Raw genomic sequence first — 18391 nt, forward strand, 5'->3', positions numbered from 1 at the left:
CCTTTGCAGCCACTCCCTCTCCCCCTCCCCCAAATTACACCGATCCACCCTGCACATTCAGCACTATGGAATCAAAACTCACCTATCTTAAGGCTGTACTTAAATATCTGAAGCCCGCACGCACACAAAGGAAGTTGGTCAGGCAGCAGCCAACCTCTGAACGTGTGCACGGGAGTTCACAGTGGTTGGATTTGGAAGCGGAGGCTCATTTGAAGCAAAAACAACGAGGAGTCCGGTGGTACCTTGAAGACTAACAGATTTATTTGGGCATAAGCTTTCATGGGTAAAAAACCCACTGATGCAGATGCAGTCTTGTGGATACAGACTAACACAACTACCCCTCTGACATGTGAAGCAAAGAAACCACTGACTCAAACAGGTCAAATCAAAATGCAAGGCAGCCGACCAACCCCGCCTGCTGGCTTTCACACATTAGTTATGTCGGTGGTATGTGTTCTGCAGACTCGCCAGCTCACAGCCAGCCACGCATCCCACGCAGCACCTTCCTGCTGTACTGCCCCCAGAGCACCCCGCACACAGAACACTCAGCAACCGCACCTGCATCGCGCCGCGTGACAGCCCAGCTCTGACTCTAGGCAAACAATGCCCCAGGGCGCTCGTGAGAAAGATCGCGCCCAGGAGCTTGCGAGCTAACCCCCTCTTCGCATGGGACTGAAATTCTCCCCAGGGGGAGAACTACCATAAAGTCTATAGCACTGCAGCCTCAACCTGTTCTTCAGCTCCTTGCTGAAAGGAGCCTTCTCCCTCACACTCGCCCCAGCTTTAGAACTTCTTGTCTTTAATGGTTCACCTATCAGACACTTTCCAAGAAGGATGGTTTTGTGCTTAAGGGGCAGGCATAGGCAAAGGCAGGCCTAGGGTCTGTTTCCACTTCTAACAGTGGCCTCATTTTTCCTACCTCAAGCAGGAGCTGTAGGGTTCCTGTTACATATGCCACATAGTCACATTATACGAAAATCCTTTGTTCTTTCTTTTTTGTTATAAAAACAAGCCCTATCTTTCAGGCATGCACTAAGCTGTCCTCTGAACTCAAATACAAGCATCCTGTGTGGTTTACTTTGGCTTAAGTTCATAAGTGACCAGTCTCTCACTGCTCCTTCCTTCCTACTAACTTTCCATGGTTGCTTTTGCTGTGACAGTAAGGGTTGTTTGTTTCTCTTGGTTTCACTCTGCAAAAGAGGCTAGAGATGGAAGAGGGGGAGGATGGTTACACAGCCCTACGCTTCAAAGGAAGAAGGAAAAGATCAAATGGAGGTAAGAATAACATCTCCAGACTTTATTTCTGTGCCATGTACCACCAGATAATTTGATTTAGCGCAGTGGTTCTGAACCAGGGGTCTTGGGCCTCCTGGGGGGCTGCAAGCAGGTTTCAGAGGGTCTGGCCTGCCAAGCAGAGCTACCATTAGACTCCCTGGGGCCCAAGGCAGAAAGCTGAAGCCCCACAGCCACTGCATGGGACTGAAGCCAGGGGCCCTGAGCCCCACCACCCAGGGCTGAAGCCGAAGCACTGTAGCTTCACGGGAGCTCCTGTGGCGTGGAGCCCCAGGCAATTGCCCTGCTTGCTATCCCCTATGGCTATGGCGTTTATATGCAGAAAAACAGTTGTTGTGGCACAGGTGGGCCATGGAGTTTTTATAGCATGTTGGCGGGGCCTCAGAAAGAAAAAAGTTGAGAACCCAGGTTTTAACAGCTAGAGCAGGAAACTGGGAGTCAGGACTAGAACTGGGCAAAATTTTTTGGACAGTTTATTTGATGAAAAATACAGTTTTGGCTGACCCAAAAGTATGTGCAAATTTGGTACAAATAATATTGGCCGTTCACAAAACAGTGGAGGTTGTGGTGCTGCTGCAAGCCCCCCAACCTTTAGCCTGGGGGTGGGATGCAGGTGATCTGGCTTTGAATCCGTGCTCTGGAACAAAGCCAGAACACCCTTTATTGAGTCACCAAAAATTAAAAAAAATCAAATCCGGTTCAATTCAACCTAAACCAATTTTTTCCCGTGTGTTTTTTTTTTTTTAACTGCCACCAAACCAAAAGATCAGTTATTTGTGCAGCTCTAGTCAGAACTGCTTGAGTACATCTACATGGCAAGCAGAAACCCACAGCAGCGGGTCTGGGTCTAAAGACTTGGGTTCGCAGGGCTCATGCCACCAGTGCAAAAATAGCTGTGTAGATGTTCAGGCTTAGGCTGGAGCTTAGGCTCTTTCTACACAGCTATTTTTAGCAGTATAGCGTGAACCTGAGTCCATAGACCCAGGCTCTCAGACTTGCTGCCGCATGTTTCTGCTTGCTGTGTAGACGTACCCAGGAGCGGCGCCAGGGTTTTTGCCGCCCTAGGTGGGGGGTCCTTCTGGTCTTCGGGGCACTTCGGCGGCGGGTCCTAGAGCGCGGAAGGACCCCCTGCCGCAGAATTGCCGCCGAAGTCCCGGAGCACGGAAGGACCCCCCGCCGCAGAATTGCCGCTAAGGGCGGCAAAATGCCGCACCCCAAATTCTGGCACCCTAGGCAACCGCCTAGGTCACCTAAATGGAAGCGCCGGCCCTGGACGTACCTCTTGGGTCTTTATCCAACTCTGCCAGTGGCTTGCGGCATGACCTCCAGTTAAGCATGCTATTTAAACTTTCTGTACCTCAGTTTCCCCATCTGTAAAATGTACTTGTTTCTGGATGTGGTGAAGCTTAATATTTATAAAACGTTTTGAGACCCTTCAATCAAAAGTGCTATAAGGGTGCATAGGCATATTTATTTTCAGTATATTTTTATTTAATGAGATTTGAAAATGCCATAACCACAGATAGATTAGAATACTTTGAACAGGGAGGGCATGAGTCCTCTTTCACTCATATGACAGTGGAGTTACTCCTGATTTACACCAGAATAAGTGAGAGGAGAGTCGGGCCAAGAGTCTTAACAGTCTTACAGGAGCCCCATTTGCACATCAGATAATATCTAATATGCCTAGCCTATACCGGCTGCTTTTGTAAACACTTTTGAAGAGAATGACTAGGTAACCACTTTTCCCTGGCACAATTGAAGCCACTGATAGGATTTGTCACCCTTCCACGGGTTACTCTTTGATACATTAATATTTAATAATAATTAATACATGTTATTTATAAAGTCATTATATCAGGAAGCCATCACAAAATGGTGCCTTAACCCACAAGTTCCTGCCCATTTATGTAAACATCAGCTAAAGCTCCACAGAGAGAGAGAGAGAGAGAGAGAGAGCGTGCGGGCGTGTGCTATCCCAGTGCAGCAAAACAGAAATGTGATCCTTAAAAAATAGAGAAAAAAATTACTTTAGGGCAATTAATAACCCAAAGCTAATTACATCTTTCGCTGTTCTCTTAGGAGTGTGGTCATCTAGCAAATATTTGGGGAGGGGTTTACAGAAGGAAAGGACTGCAACTCAGTGGCTCTCAACCTTTCCAGACTACTGTACCCCTTTCAGGAGTCTGATTTGTCTTGCGTACCCTCAAGTTTCAATTCACTTAAAAACTACTTGCTTACAAAATCAGACATAATAATACAAAAGTGTCACAGCATGCTATTATTGACAAATTGCTTACTTTCTCATTTTTACCATATAATTATAAAATAAACCAACTGGAATATAAGTGTTGTACTTCCATTTCAGTGTATAGTATATAGCACAGTATAAACAAGTCATTGTCTGGATGAAATTTAAATTTGTACTGACTTCTCTAGTGCTTTTTAGGTAGCCTGCTGTAAAACTAGGCAAATATCTAGATGAGTTGATGTACCCCCTGGAAGACCTCTGTGTACCTATGGTTGAGAACCACTGCTGTAACTTATCTGATCTCTGTGTAAAATGGAAGCAAGTGTATTTGTATCACAGACCTAGAGCATGTAGAGTAAGAATTTAGAGGGTGAGGTGTGACTGAATGATTTGGGAGTAGTGGGAAATACGTTGCAATTATTTTTACCTCTAAAGCACAAGCTGCCATGCAGCTCCACCTCAGTGGATTGAATGACTCAAGGAGATAGCATACAGAAACTTTTATCTCTAGGGCACAGTTTACATCCACTCTCAGGTCATGGGGAATGGGTTAAATAGAGCCTTCACCTCTGCAGAAGTCATCTTTTCCAATGTTGCCCTATGCATGTGGAGATTGAGTAATTCAGGGGGGCTGAAAGGGGACACTGAGCCACTCAGCTTTAGGTGCCATCAGTTCCTATCTATTCTATGCAGGTCAGTAGTGAGTGATCAGAATTCATTCCCATCTGCCATCCGTTCAGTGCATTGTGTGAAATTATTTAGGGTTGCAGTCTAATACCTGATTGGACAATTGTCCACATCACAAAACCCACTCCCATGGCTGGAATTGCTTACCTTTAATTGGCTATCTCCCAAGGAATGGATGGGTTACACAGATCGAATTCCCTACTCAGCCCTGGAAGAGGGATCACGATCAAGTCACTTTGATGGGGGGGCTGATGTGTTGGAAACTTGTACTGCCATTGCTCATACTATACCTGTTTGGAGAGAGATACAAAGAGCTTCAGGTTCCTGGACTCACAACCCAGCACTTTTCACCAACACTGTATTCACTGAAAGTAAACCAACAAAGAACAAAATAGAGCTAGAAATGTCCTCTTTCTCCAACCAGGAGGCTGGTACAAGCTCATTGACTATGGGAGGCTTGATGGTATAGATTCATAGTTCAAAATACTTAGTCCATAGATTCATAGATTGTAAGGCTAGAAGGGACCACTGGGATCATTTGGACTGATCTGTATAACACAGGCCATATAACTTCCCTAAACGAATTCCTGTTTGAGCTAAACAGGAATTCATTTTTCCTCTGATGCTTCAGAGGAGATTGAAACATCCACAATGCCCCATGTGAAGCACCATTCCATTATATATACCATGAAAGGAAATTTCTTCCTGACCCCCAGGGAGTAGTTTATGCCCTGAAGCACTAGGAATGAGGGAAATATGTCACCCTTGTAGAGTCACTGCAGATGCCATTCTTATATTTTAATTCCTACAGAGCTATTTGCCTCAGTAGTAACCCAGGTCAGTGCCTTCAACTGGGCAATTCTAACTTTCTTTCCTTTCAAGTGCCCCCCTTGCCTTCTGTTATGGGTTAGGATGAATAAAAGTGCCCAGCTGGCCTTTGCCTTTGTGGGTCTCTTCCTGTTTCTAACCAGGTGTCGGCAACCTTCGCACGCACCCATCAGAGTAATCCGCTGGTGGGCCATAAGACATTTTGTTTACGTTGACCATCCGCAGGCATGGCCCCCCGCAGCTCTCAGTGGCTGCGGTTTGCCGTTCCTGGCCAATGAGAGTTGCGGAAAGCAGTGGGCCGCAGGAACGTGCTGGCTGCTGCTTCCCACAGCTCCTATTGGCTGGGAACGGCAAACCTCGGCCACTGGGAGCTGTGGGGGCTGTGCCTGCGGACAGGCAACGTAAACAAAATGTCTCACGGACCACCACCGGATTACCCTGATGGGCCACATGCCGAAGGTTGCCGACCCCTGATTCTAAACTATGCTAACAGCTCCTTCCGTGTTTGCAGCTTCTTCCAGGTCTTCTCCATTTTGCCATCCCTTGACCATATCCCTAGGAGTAGCGGTGATCATTCTGCTTGGGACTGTGACAGGTTTGGCTGTTCTGAGTAAGTTCTGGCTCCTTGTTTCAAAGCCAAGAAGGGGAGGGTAAGTTCAACAATGGGTGAGACATGCCATTTTTATGATCACATCTTCCATCCCTAATCCATCTGCACTGCATATTACACTGGAAACACAACAGCGAGAGATTTCTAGCGCTCAGCCATTTTAATTGATGGAAGGAAAACAGAACCCATTGAAGTGGGAAAGAGTTTGCATTTAGAAAAGCTTGGCATCTTCATTCACTGCTCCTGCTACTTGTCCATTTGGCCAGATGAGACAAGTGTAAAGCAATGATTGAGGCATAAAAGCAAACCTCTGCCACAGGCAATTCGGAGAGACAATCAGGCCATCTGTGGCAAAAAAAGGGCAATATTAGATGGGCCTCATTTTTCCTCTATCAGCTCATCACAGAGTGACACTGCCCTTAGGAGTGAGCAGGGCCAGTGCCTCTGTGACTCATCAGCTGTCTCCCAGTTGTTTTAAAAAAACATAAGAACAGCCATACTGGGTCAGACCAAAGGTCCATCTAGCCCAGTATCCTGTCTGCTGACAGTGGCCAATGCCAGATGCTTCAGAGGGAATGAACAGAACAGGTAATCATCAAGTGACTGTGATCCATCCTCTGTCGCCCATTCCAAGCTTCTGGCAAACAGGGGTTAGGGGCACCATCCCAAAAGAGGGCACCTGGTCTGAGAGGGAGAGAAACCTGGTGAGTCAGAGCTCCCAGAGAGCAGGAGATGGGAGGAGTTGTCTGGTAGAGCCTGTAGGGAGCAGAGAGCTCTCTGCAGGCCTTCCCTGGAAAAAGGTGGGAATTATTAGGAAGGCAGTGGAGGGGCTGGCTAGCTGACTTTCCTGAGCTAGACCAACAAACCAGGAGAGAGCTTAAGGCTGAGGGCAGCAGAGGGAGATGCCTGCTGGCTCGTGGAGCCAGAGACCTGAAGCCGAAGGAACAGAGAGGGCAGAAGGCTGGGAGAGAGGCATGGTGAGAGATGCCAGAGCCTGTGGTGAGGGACGGTGATTGATTTGATGTTGGAAATATGATTATGGGACTTGGGTTATGGGTTGTGTGCATGGGACTTTGGTAATTAACCCTGCAAGGACTATGGTTGTACTCAAAGATGGTTTGGACTATTTACTGGGGACTCTGAGAAAGGGGAAACTGAGGTAGGTGTGCCTCTCATGCTGTGGCTTGCTGTAGAAGGGCACTCCAAGCGAGGTTGCGTGTGACACAGCTACTCATTTTGCTTAATCCATTACATGTATTTATATCTCTGTGTGTTTTCTATTTAAGTCTTTCAAGGCTCTAGTCTCAGCTGCCTCAACAGTGCCCAGAATTTATCTGAGGAACTCAGTGGAAACAACCAGAATACGTCCGATGACCTTCACAGAAGTACTGTGATGATGCTGGGCAAATTAAAGGAACATTTTTGTGGGGAGGTAGAGAGTGGGAAAGCAGGTAACAGCCTCATGTGATATTCTCCTTCCTGTGCATCACTGAAGCATGCAGAGACCTGTATCTTTATTAATAATAGTTCATAGTTTTATGACTGCAGGCATTTATAAAGCCCTAATCACTGTAGTACCTTGTTGCACTTTGAATAATTTAGAGCAGGTTTAGAAACAACATTTCCCCCTCTCCCCAAATAGACAGTAAATACACCATCGCCCTCTGCAGCACCAAACTGGCTACCCAAAAAGGACATGGGGTGGACCACCTAGCGGCCTGAATGGCATTCCCAGAACCTGCACTTCCTATAAAGTCTGAACAGAGAGATGGATCTTACATCACACTTCAAATGGAGCCAGGCTCAGATCAGATATTTTTTCTAGCAGAAGTGAATTCCAGAGGTGAGGACAGGAACATCCTATCTATGGTGCCCAGGAGTAGCCCCCCTCAGGCAGGCGGCAGGAGCATTCCTGCTGAGCATAGGTGCAGTGACTGGACAGAGAGAGAGAGAGAGAGGTGGGTCCTAGAAACCGCTTTATAGGTGATGATCAATGCTTTGATGTCTTGGCACCTCAGGAAGAGAAAGGAGCATGGGTATAATAAGCTGCTGTTGCTCTGCACCCTTCAGAAAGCGGGCAGCTGCATTCTGTATTAGGTGAAGCATCTAGCTGGTTTTTCAGGGAGTCCCCAGGTAGTGTGTGTTCCTGCAGTCTAGCCTTGAGTAGACACAGGCAGGGATTGCCATGTCAAGTTCCACATCTGAGAAGAAAGGATGGTCTGTGAAAGAGAGAGGGAGCTGGATAATGAGAGGGAAAAAGGAGGGTGGAGATACTCCATTGATCTCATTATAGGACTCTTTCTTTACCCTGTAGAACATGCCCAGTGTGAGTACTGTCCACTTGGATGGGTTCTGCGCCACGGGAAATGCTACTACTTCTCAGAGAAGAAAAAAAACTGGAGTGATAGCGAGAAGTACTGCAACTCACAGGCAGGCAGCCTGGCTGTGATTGACAATGGGGAGGAGAAGGTGAGAAAACACCTCATTCACACTTCTAATGGAGAAAGGGAGAGCAATCCAACAAGGAACATAAGAAATACCATACCAGAAGGAAGTCAAATGTAGCTCACTTCCTGCCACAGAGGGTCAGACCATTGTATGGTCTGTATCAAGCTCCTGACACACCAGACATGACCAGGAGTCCATTTGTCCAGGGTCTCTTCATCTACTGCACCATTGATCTGATCCAGTAGTGGTGTAGTAGATGAAAAGACCCTGGACAAATGGACTCCTGGTCATGTCTGGTGTATCTAATCCATTATTCTCTCTCAGCTTTCGCCATAGTGGAACAGACCAAAGGCTCATCTAGCCCTGTATTTTGTCTCTGACAATGGTCAGTGCGAGATACTGGTGGGATGTATATCCACAATGCCCTGTTGTTATACTGGGGGATGAGGGAATTGCTTCCTTGAAAGTCTGTCTTCTCTGATTTTTTCACTGCGGGTCCTGTTGTGACAACTTTTGCCTGCTTAGAAAATTACCATGGAAAGTAGGTTGTTATTTTCAATTAAAAAAACTTTATAAATGGGTGTGAAAGAATCAGAGACTGGATTAGCCTAAACCAAAAAGACCACATTGATATAATCCAAGGACTGTTGAAATTATACTTGTTAAAACATTATGTGGTGCCAGATATTAATGAATTAAAAGTGGTATGTCAGTTATTAGGCCTAATTGCTGAACAAAATGATGAGGGATGGACTATCCCACCCACCATTCCTTTTGTGAGTCCTTAAAGAAAAAGACTTTGGGGGAGAATGGAGTGAGTTTCACCATCATGGCTGCCATCCCCACCACCTCCTGGGGTCCGTGGGCCTCCATTACCCTAACCTGAGGGTATGCCTGCACAGGGATAAAAACCCACGGCTGACCTGGGCTTGGGCTCCAGGGCTGACAAATTACTACGTAGATGTTTGGGCTCAGTCTGTGAGAGTGGAGGGACCCAGAGCACAGGCTCCAGCCTGAACCCAAACATCTACAGAGCAATTTTTAGCCCCATGGTCCAAGCCCCGCCAGTCTGAGGCAGCTTCTGTGGATCTTTTATCCCTATGTAGACATACCCTGAGAGATGTCCTGACCAGACTAGACCAGAGAGTGGTACCCAGATGACATTGCCACCTGTACCAGCTCCATCTGAATCTCAAATACCACCTGGGATGAAATGGGATCTCCTTTAACAGTAGCAGAATCCACTCCAGCTCATTTCAACTAACCTTCTCTTTTGCCCAAAAAAGACAGCTATCACCATCTTTAATAGCATCTAAGAGGGTGTCAGACAAGTGGATTTTCCTTCTAAACCTCTCTCCAGATAAAAGGAAAGAGAATAGAAAATGTTGTTAAATTAAAAGGTTTAATTAAATACTTTACATTTCAAATGATTTAACTGTTTTTCCTTCTCTTCTGTATCTTTTAATAAAAGGTTACAAGGATTTTTAATTGTGTATTTGCCATGGCACTAAGTAGGCTGATGTCTCTGTATGCCAAATCATGGACCTTTGTTTAACACGGTTTAATACTGGACAGTGAGTGGGTTATGCTAACACTTTTAGCCCATATATTCCATGTAAATTAATACAACAGTCCGGGGAGGCTGTATTGCGTGAGATGCTTTGTTTTCTTTTGTATGTTTTGTGAGCACTGTCGCCCATCCTGGAAAGTGTCTCCATTGTAGCCACCTTTCTTGAACTGTATTAATGCTCTTATTTTGAAAACCAATTGGGTTTAATTTTTGTAACTATTGAGCCCTGGATCCTCTCTTCTCTGTGCAGGGAAGTGAGATTATGCCAATAAGGCACCAGGTCACTTCACAAGCTAACCAGAGTCCCTTCACAATATCCTACTTCTGTCTGAGGACAAAGTACAATAATAGAGAGCTTTCTATCCAAAGCATATTAGCGTCAAAGAATCCTGGAAAGGCCTTATTATTATTTATTATTTATTATTATTAGGCTGCACTTAGTCCAGTGCCCACACCCCACTAGCCAGTGCAGTATTATTCCTTGCAACATATGCTCACTGTTGCTCTTTAACTCATTTCTTTAGAAGTTTCTAGATATGGTGGTTCAACCACTTCCCAGGGAACTGTTATGTATTCACAAGGGGAAGTGAGTGTTACACCCAATTGATATGGGCTCAGAAAGAATAGTCTTGCAGTTAACACACAGGTCGGGGGGAGTCAGGAGACCTGGATTCTATTCCTACTCTTGTCACAAGCTTGTATGACTTTTCAAATTACCTAAACTCTTTTTGGGTCAAATTCACCTATGTTCAGAAGGTCAGAAACAGTGTCTAAGCACCACTTAGTGGCATTCACTGACCTGCTGCACAGGGTGAATTTCACTCTTTGTACCTTAATTTCACCATTTTTAAAATGGGGATAATAAGACTTAGCTGATATTTATAAAGAATCATAGAATCATAGAATATCAGGGTTGGAAGGGACCTCAGGAGTTCATCTAGTCCAACCCCCTGCTCAAAGCAGGACCAATTCCCAACTAAATCATCCCAGCCAGGGCTTTGTCAAGCCGGGTCTTAAAAACCTCCAAGGAAGGAGATTCCACCACCTCCCTGGGTAACGCATTCCAGTGCTTCACCACCCTCCTAGTGAAATAGTGTTTCCTAATATCCAACCTAGACCTCCCCCACTGCAACTTGAGACCATTGCTCCTTGTTCTGTCATCTGCCACCACTGAGAACAGCCAAGCTCCATCCTCTTTGGAACCCCCCTTCAGATAGTTGAAAGCAGCTATCAAATCCCCCCTCATTCTTCTCTTCTGGAGACTAAACAATCCCAGTTCCCTCAGCCTCTCCTCATAAGTCATGTGCTCCAGACCCCTACTCATTTTTGTTGCCCTCCGCTGGACTCTTTCCAATTTTTCCACATCCTCCTTGTAGTGTGGGGCCCAAAACTGGACACAGGACTCCAGATGAGGCCTCACCAATGTTGAATAAAGGGGAATGATCACGTTCCTCGATCTGCTGGCAATGCCCCTACTTATACAGCCCAAAATGCCGTTAGCCTTCTGGGCAACTAGAGCACACTGTTGACTCATATCCAGCTTCTCGTCCACTGTGACCCCTAGGTCCTTTTCTGCAGAATTGCTACTTAGCCATTTGGTCCCTAGTCTGTATCAGTGCATAGGATTCTTCCATCCCAAGTGCAGGACTCTGCATTTGTCCTTGTTGAACCTCATCAGGTTTTTTTTGGCCCAATTCTCTAATTTGTCTAGGTCCCTCTGTATCCGATCCCTACCCTCCAGTGTATCTACCACGCCTCCCAAACTTGCTGAGAGTGCAGTCCACACCATCCTCCAGATCATTAATAAAGATATTAAACAAAACTGGCCCCAGGACCGACCCTTGGGGCACTCCGCTTGAAACCGGCTGCCAACTAGACATGGAGCCATTGATCACTACCTGTTGAGCCCGACTAGCTAGCCAGCTTTCTATCCACCTTACAGTCCATTCATCCAGCCCATACTTCTTTAACTTGGTGGCAAGAATACTGTGGGAGACCGTATCAAAAGCTTTGCTAAAGTCAAGGAATAACACATCCACTGCTTTCCCCTCATCCACAGAGTCAGTTATCTCATCATAGAAGGCAATTAGGTTAGTCAGGCACGTCTTCCCCTTGGTGAATCCATGCTGACTGTTCCTGATCACTTTCCTCTCCTCTAAGTGTTTCATAATTGATTCCTTGAGGACCTGCTCCATGATTTTTCCAGGGCCTGAGGTGAGGCTGATTGGCCTGTAGTTCCCCGGATCCTCCTTCTTCCCTTTTTTAAAGATGGGCACTACATTAGCCTTTTTCCAGTCATCCGGGACCTCCCCCGATCACCATGAGTTTTCAAAGATGATGGCTAATGGCTCCGCAATGACATCTGCCAACTCCTTTAGCACCCTCGGATGCAGCACATCCGGCCCCATGGATTTGTGCTCATCCAGTTTTTCTAAATAGTCCCGAACCACTTCTTTCTCCACAGAGGGCTGGTCACCTCCTCCCCATACTGTGCTGCCCAGTCCAGCAGTCTGGGAGCTGACTTTGTTTGTGAAGACAGAGGCAAAAAAAGCATTGAGTACATTAGCTTTTTCCACATCCTCTGTGACTAGGTTGCCTCCCTCATTCAGTAATGGGCCCACACTTTCCTTGATTTTCTTCTTGTTGCTAACATACTTGAAGAAACCCTTCTTGTTATTCTTAACATCTCTTGCTAGCTGCAACTCCAAGTGCTATTTGGCCTTCCTGATTTTACTCTTGCATGCCTGAGCAATATTTGTATACTCCTCCATGGTCATTTGTCCAATCTTCCACTTCTTGTAAGCTTCTTTTTTGCGTTTAAGGTCAGCAAGGATTTCACTGTTAAGCCAAGCTGGTCGCCTGCCATATTTACTATTCTTTCTACACATCAGGATGGTTTGTTCCTGCAACCGCAATAAGGATTCTTTAAAATACAGCCAGCTCTCCTGGACCCCTTTTGCCCTTCATGTTATTCTCCCAGGGGATCCTGCCCATCCGTTCCCTGAGGGTGTCAAAGTCTGCTTTTCTGAAGTCCAGGATCCGTATCCTGCTGCTCTCCTTTCTTCCTTGTGTCAGGATCCTGAACTCGACCATCTCATGGTCACTGCCTCCCAGGTTCCCATCCACTTTTGCTTTCCCTACTAATTCTTCCCTGTTTGTGAGCAGCAGGTCAAGAAAAGCTCTGCTCCTAGTTGGTTCCTCCAGCACTTGCACCAGGAAATTGTCCCCTACACTTTCCAAGAGCTCTAGAACAGTGCTTCTCAAAGCCGGTCTGCCGCTTGTGCAGGGAAAGCCCCTGGCGGGTCGGGCTGGTTTGTTTACCTGCCGTGTCCGCAGGTTCGGCCGATCGCAGCTCCCACTGGCCGCTGTTCGCTGCTCCAGGCCAATGGGGGCTGTGGGAAGTGCGGCCAGCACATCCCTCGGCCCGCGCTGCTTCCCGCAGCCCCCATTGGCCTGGAGCGGCGAACCACAGCCAGTGGGAGCCACAATCGGCCGAACCTGCCGACGCGGCAGGTAAACAAACTGCCCCAGACTGCCAGGGGTTTTCCCTGCACAAGCGGCGGCCCAACTTTGAGAAGCACTGCTCTAGAATGAAAGGTGTCATGAAACTGCACATTATTATTATTATTATTATATTTTATTTATGGATTATTTCCCATCAGAGCATTGGGACAACTGGTTACACGTTTTTCTTTCTTTTGCCTTCATTAATATTATCCTGTCAATCTGATTCAGTTTTGGTCTTGTGTCTTCCAGACCTTTATTATGAACAGGATGAAGATGGAAAAAGGCTACTACTGGCTAGGACTCAGTAAGGGGAAGGACAGATGGTTGTGGGTGACTGGTGCTGGATTACCAGCAGAGATGTATGTTGAATCCATTCCCTTTTATTATTATTAATTATTATTATTATTATTATTTATTAATTTAAAACTATTTGGATCAAATAAGGATTCTATTGTTTATGCAACGTCTTTACTGCACTAAACAAAAAGATCATAGGTCTGAAGAGACCCCTGGCCCATCTAGTCTGGTATTCTGTCTGTGGCAGACAAGGCCGTCCTTAGGATTTATGGAGCCCTATGCAGTATTATTAAACTGGTGCCCCTATGCCTGATTGCAGCCTCGGCTCACATGTGTATTTTAGATAAAGATGGTCTTTTGAAGGATTTATTTAAAAAACTATATGTCTGAAGATTGAAGCATTTAAGGCTAAAGATGAATACTCAGATTGTGCATCTAAAAATCTATGCAAGGATTTTTTAGAGATGTGATTTTATAATCTTCAGCAACACACTAATGAAATATTTGTAAAGACAATTTTAAACTAAGGTCCTGTAGACTAACATATTCTGAATAAAGAACAGGAGTACTTGTGGCACCTTAGAGACTAACAAATTTATTTCTGCATAAGCTTTCGTGGGCTACAGCCCACTTCTTCAGATGCATAGAGTGAAACACACAGACAGAAGATATTTATACATGCAGAGAACATGAAAAGGTGGAAGTACGCATACCAATTGTAAGAGGCCAATCAATTGAGATGAGCTATCAGTAGCAGCAGAAGAAAAAACTTTGAAGTGATAATCGAGATGACCCATAGAAGGTGTGAATAAATATTACAGTCATGCACAACTGTTTTTTCAGTAAATTCAGAAACTGACAGTATATACCTGGGGGTTGGCAAATGCCTGTTAAATGGCATCATTACCACTTGAATGGCTCTTTAACAGTTTCAGTGTTGTGCTAATAGGTCTGGCAGGCTGGAGGCTTTTTCACTTTTAAGTACTAGATCCCCTCGGAAGGAAGACTCACCAGGCTGCAGCAGCCAGCTGTGGTGGGAGCCTGCAGGAAGGGTCAAATTAGAACAGGGATAGGAAGAGGCGGGAGGGTCGACACTAAGATCCTAAGGACAGCCCTGGTGGCAGAAGGCAGTACTTGATGCTTTTGAAGAAGGTGAAAGTCCCGCAGAATGCAATCCTATGTTCAACGTTGCACAACTGGAGCAGGGGTCTGAGCATGGGAGAAATTCCTTCTGTCCCCTACAGGTGATCATTTCATGCCCTGAAACAAGATATTGAGCTACAGCTACTGTTACTGCTCATGAAATTATGCTATCTCTTTTAAAACCAGATGCATCCGACGAAGTGGGTATTCACCCACGAAAGCTCATGCTCCAATATGTCTGTTAGTCTATAAGGTACCACAGGACTCTTTGCTGCTTTTACAGATCCAGACTAACATGGCTACCCCTCTGATACCCTATTTAATTAATTAATCTACCTGTTTTATACTGCTGCCCACCACTGTAGTATCTGGGGCCAGATTTGTAATGGTATGTAGGTGCTTAAAGATGTAGGTAGGCACCTAGTCAGAATTTCAAAAGTGCCTAGGCACCTACTTCCCATTGACGTGAATGAAATTGGGTGCATAGATGCCTAGTGGGATTTTCAGAAGCACCTATCTGCATCTTTAGGTGCCAAATACCTTTAGAAATCTGACCATCAGTGCCTTCCTTGTAAGACCTATACCAAGAGCAAAGTCCCTCGTGGACTTCATAGAGTTGGCACTTCTCCCTTTTGGGAGTTAAAACTCTGCTTAGGCTTGGGGTATGGGTTTTGTTTTACATTTTGTTAATTTCCTATTTTTGGTTGGTCAGTAGGTGGAGGTTTAAGGGGTCAGTGTTTTGAGTGTTATTCTTACTGTAGAAAGGCTTTTTCAAAGAGGAAAGTTTTGCAGCATTTCCTTAACAGCCAGTCTCTTGATTTGCCTAGTCTCCTCTGGAAGATTGTTCCACAGCCACATCCCGTTGGCTCAGAATACTTTGTGCCCAGCTGTCACGTGCTTTGTTCTGGGATTTGTGACTGCATTGTCCCAGAGGGGGACAGCGATCTCAGCAGTTCATAGACCAAAATTTGATCTTTGATGGAAGCTAGGGCTTAATTCACTAATTGCTTTCAAAAATAGTACCAAGGCCATAAACTGACAGCTGAGGAGGAGCCAGGGAGGGGCTTGAATACAGGCCAGATGTACCCACAACTGCCTAAACCATGGAGAGGGGAGGCAGCCACATTCTGTACCAAACTGGAGCCTGTACATTCTCTTCACATTCAGCTATAGATACAGTGAACTACAGTAACCTGGACTAGATGCGACAAATGCATGGCTCACTATTGCCAGGTCCTCATCTGGAAGGAAGGAACTAGTAAGCTAACAGTGAAAGGGGGCAGTTTCAGATACTAATGCTTCTTGGATCCAAGCTTAGTAAGGAGTCCAACTGCCCCCCGAGCTTTTTTACCACTTTGAAGAATGGAGGCTGAGTGCCTTCATTAGAGGTGGTGACAGTGTCTCGACTAGTTCTTCAAAGCATTTTCCCTCTCCAGCCAGCATCACTTGGGTCTTGCCTGCGTTCAGCTTAAGCCAGTTGCTCTTCATCCAAGAGCTGATCTCTTGTAGACATTTTGACATTTTAGGAGTGGCCATGGTTGCATCAGTTGATATCACATCCCCATCTTAGTCTCTTCCTTCTCAAGATTATACCAGTTTGGATCAGTACTTTCTGCCCACTTATTATTTGTAGTATCGTAGCACCTAGGAGCCCTAGTCTGGACCAGGGCCCCACAGTACAAACATTGTACAAACATTGAACAAAAAAGTGGTCGCTGTCCCAAAGAGCTTACAGTCTTAAAATTCCTCCTGTAGTTTGACTTGGAAACAGGATTCTTCATTTCCTTTCCTAACCTGTTGTGTAGAGGTGCTTGGGTTTGTTCTAGATAAAGAAAACATATTGGGCCTTTGCCAAAAGTGGCCTGAAAGGGTTCTGTTTTTTGTTTTGTATTTTATTTTAAATCCCCCCCCCCCCCGCCACACACACACATTAGAAATTCAGGTCTTGTCTATCCTCTCTTAACTGAGAGACTCCGTGGACAATGGAAGAACTAGTAGGTTTATGACATCACAAATACCAAAAGCGTGAAACTTGAATAACTGAGGTGGGGGCAGGGCAGAGCAGGAAATCCTTAACCAGACTTTTTAAAACTGTTTGCTTTTTTCTGTTAATATCTATTTAACTCAAATGGTTGGGAGGAAAGCTCTCTTAGTGAAAGCTGTTATTAACATACCCAACTAACACTTCACTGGAGTAAAATCTGCTTCTCTGACACTCTCTTCCATTAGGCTTCATGTTACTGGCAGCAGTGGCAGTCATAGCTGTGTTGTTTGTGGCATGGACGAGATTCTGGCCGAGAGCTGTTTCAACCCCAACAAATGGATCTGTGAGAAAGCCACCATGGAATTTCCAACTGTGAAGAGAGCCTCACTGGATTGAAATCCCCTCACTGGTCCCAACAAAAGCTTGGTATAAATAGGGCGAGGAGCACTGTTACACCAAATACAAATGTAATACTTTGGACACAACGTAAGATTTGAGGCTAAAAGACTGAATAGGCCAGAGATTGAACTTCTCTTTTCCCTTGAGCTAGTCCCCCACAGGAGAATCCCTAAAGGTGTATGTAATGCAGTGATTCCCAGCCAGTGTGCTGTCAGGCCCAAACAGCTGTGCCTGGAATTTTTTGAAAAACTACATGAGAACAAGGGGGAAAGCCGCCTTCTGATTGGCCATCTGCCTCACTGCCCCGCCTTGTCCCGGGATGGAGCAACCAATCAGAGCTTCCTCTCTTCCCTCCTCCTATCTTGTGTGAGCAATGGATCAGCTCTTCTGCCCCTCCCCTTCTCTCCTGCAGCTGCCAGCTGGAGGTGAGGGAAAGCACTCCTGGAGATCGAGGTATACCATGGCAGAGAAAAGGTTGGGAACCACTGATATAATGTACAAGGGAGAGGGGGGGGGGGGGGGGAAGTTAGAAAATCTTGACTGAAGATGGAACCTATGCCAAAGCCTAGCTACCCAAGCTAAGAATCTTCAGGTTAATGTCTCCTACAGCATCTTTGTAGAACTATTGGTCTAGTCAACATCACATCCGTAATACTATATATTCCCAAGCTCCTTTCCAAGCAGCAGCAGCAGCGTCTGTAGCCACCCAGGCACCTTTCACCTCTCTGGCTTGTACAGAAAAATTGAATTGTATATTCCATAATTTTTCTTCCCTCTCAAAGCTTTGGGGCACAATCTGTTTCTACCCCTCCCTCCCATTGCAGGGCCTGCCAATGAACATTTCCCCTTTGTTTGAGCGGAATTCCATTTATATTTGCTGTTCAGGACCACTAACTTTTTATTTGACTGAAATAGCCAAGTACACAGGCTGTTTGTTTCAGGGAGGTCTTGTGGTGAGATCTAAGAATCAGGAGCTGGAGAGCTGGCTTCTCATCCTGGCTATGGCACTGATTTCCGTATGGCCTTGGGTCTCTCTCTGCCATAGTTTCCTGATACCTGAAACTGGAATAATGATACTTCCCTACCTCAGAGGAGTGTTGTGAGGCTTAAGTCAGAAATGGCTGCGAAGCACTCAGATACTACAGTGATGAGTGCCATAAACAGCATCCATCTGTAATTATTTTGCTCTGGAAGGGTGGTAGCTATTATTCATACAGGGCTCTGTATAAAAATTGTGAATTCTCATAAAACAAAATTGCTGTTCATTTCTCATGCACACACAAAGTATTCTTTGCAACCAGTAACATATGGGTTGAGATCCTTTGTATTAGACTGTGGAATCCATATCACTCAACCTACGACAACCCAAAATGA

The 18391-nt window shown here is 45.6% G+C and overlaps 1 protein-coding gene across 1 annotated transcript; it reads left to right on the plus strand.

Annotated features, from left to right (window-relative positions):
- Nucleotides 1-1208: 1208 nt before the first annotated feature.
- On the plus strand, nt 1209-17014 carry LOC128829037 (killer cell lectin-like receptor subfamily B member 1B allele C). Its single transcript, XM_054014578.1, has 5 exons — nt 1209-1275; nt 6956-7120; nt 7984-8138; nt 13444-13553; nt 16864-17014. Exons 1-5 carry the CDS (start codon nt 1209-1211, stop codon nt 17012-17014), a joined length of 648 nt encoding a protein of 215 aa, XP_053870553.1.
- The last annotated feature ends 1377 nt before the right edge of the window (nt 17015-18391 follow it).

Source organism: Malaclemys terrapin, chromosome 1 (assembly GCF_027887155.1).
Source record: "Malaclemys terrapin pileata isolate rMalTer1 chromosome 1, rMalTer1.hap1, whole genome shotgun sequence".
NCBI classification, from domain to species: domain Eukaryota; kingdom Metazoa; phylum Chordata; order Testudines; family Emydidae; genus Malaclemys; species Malaclemys terrapin.

Coding starts and splice junctions, on each gene's coding strand:
- LOC128829037 (XM_054014578.1), top strand. CDS start 1,209: ATGGAAGAGGGGGAGGATGGTTACACAGCCCTACGCTTCAAAGGAAGA. Junction 1,276..6,955: donor AAGGAAAAGATCAAATGGAG/GTAAGAATAACA, acceptor TTTCTATTTAAG/TCTTTCAAGGCTCTAGTCTC. Junction 13,554..16,863: donor GCTGGATTACCAGCAGAGAT/GTATGTTGAATC, acceptor CTCTTCCATTAG/GCTTCATGTTACTGGCAGCA.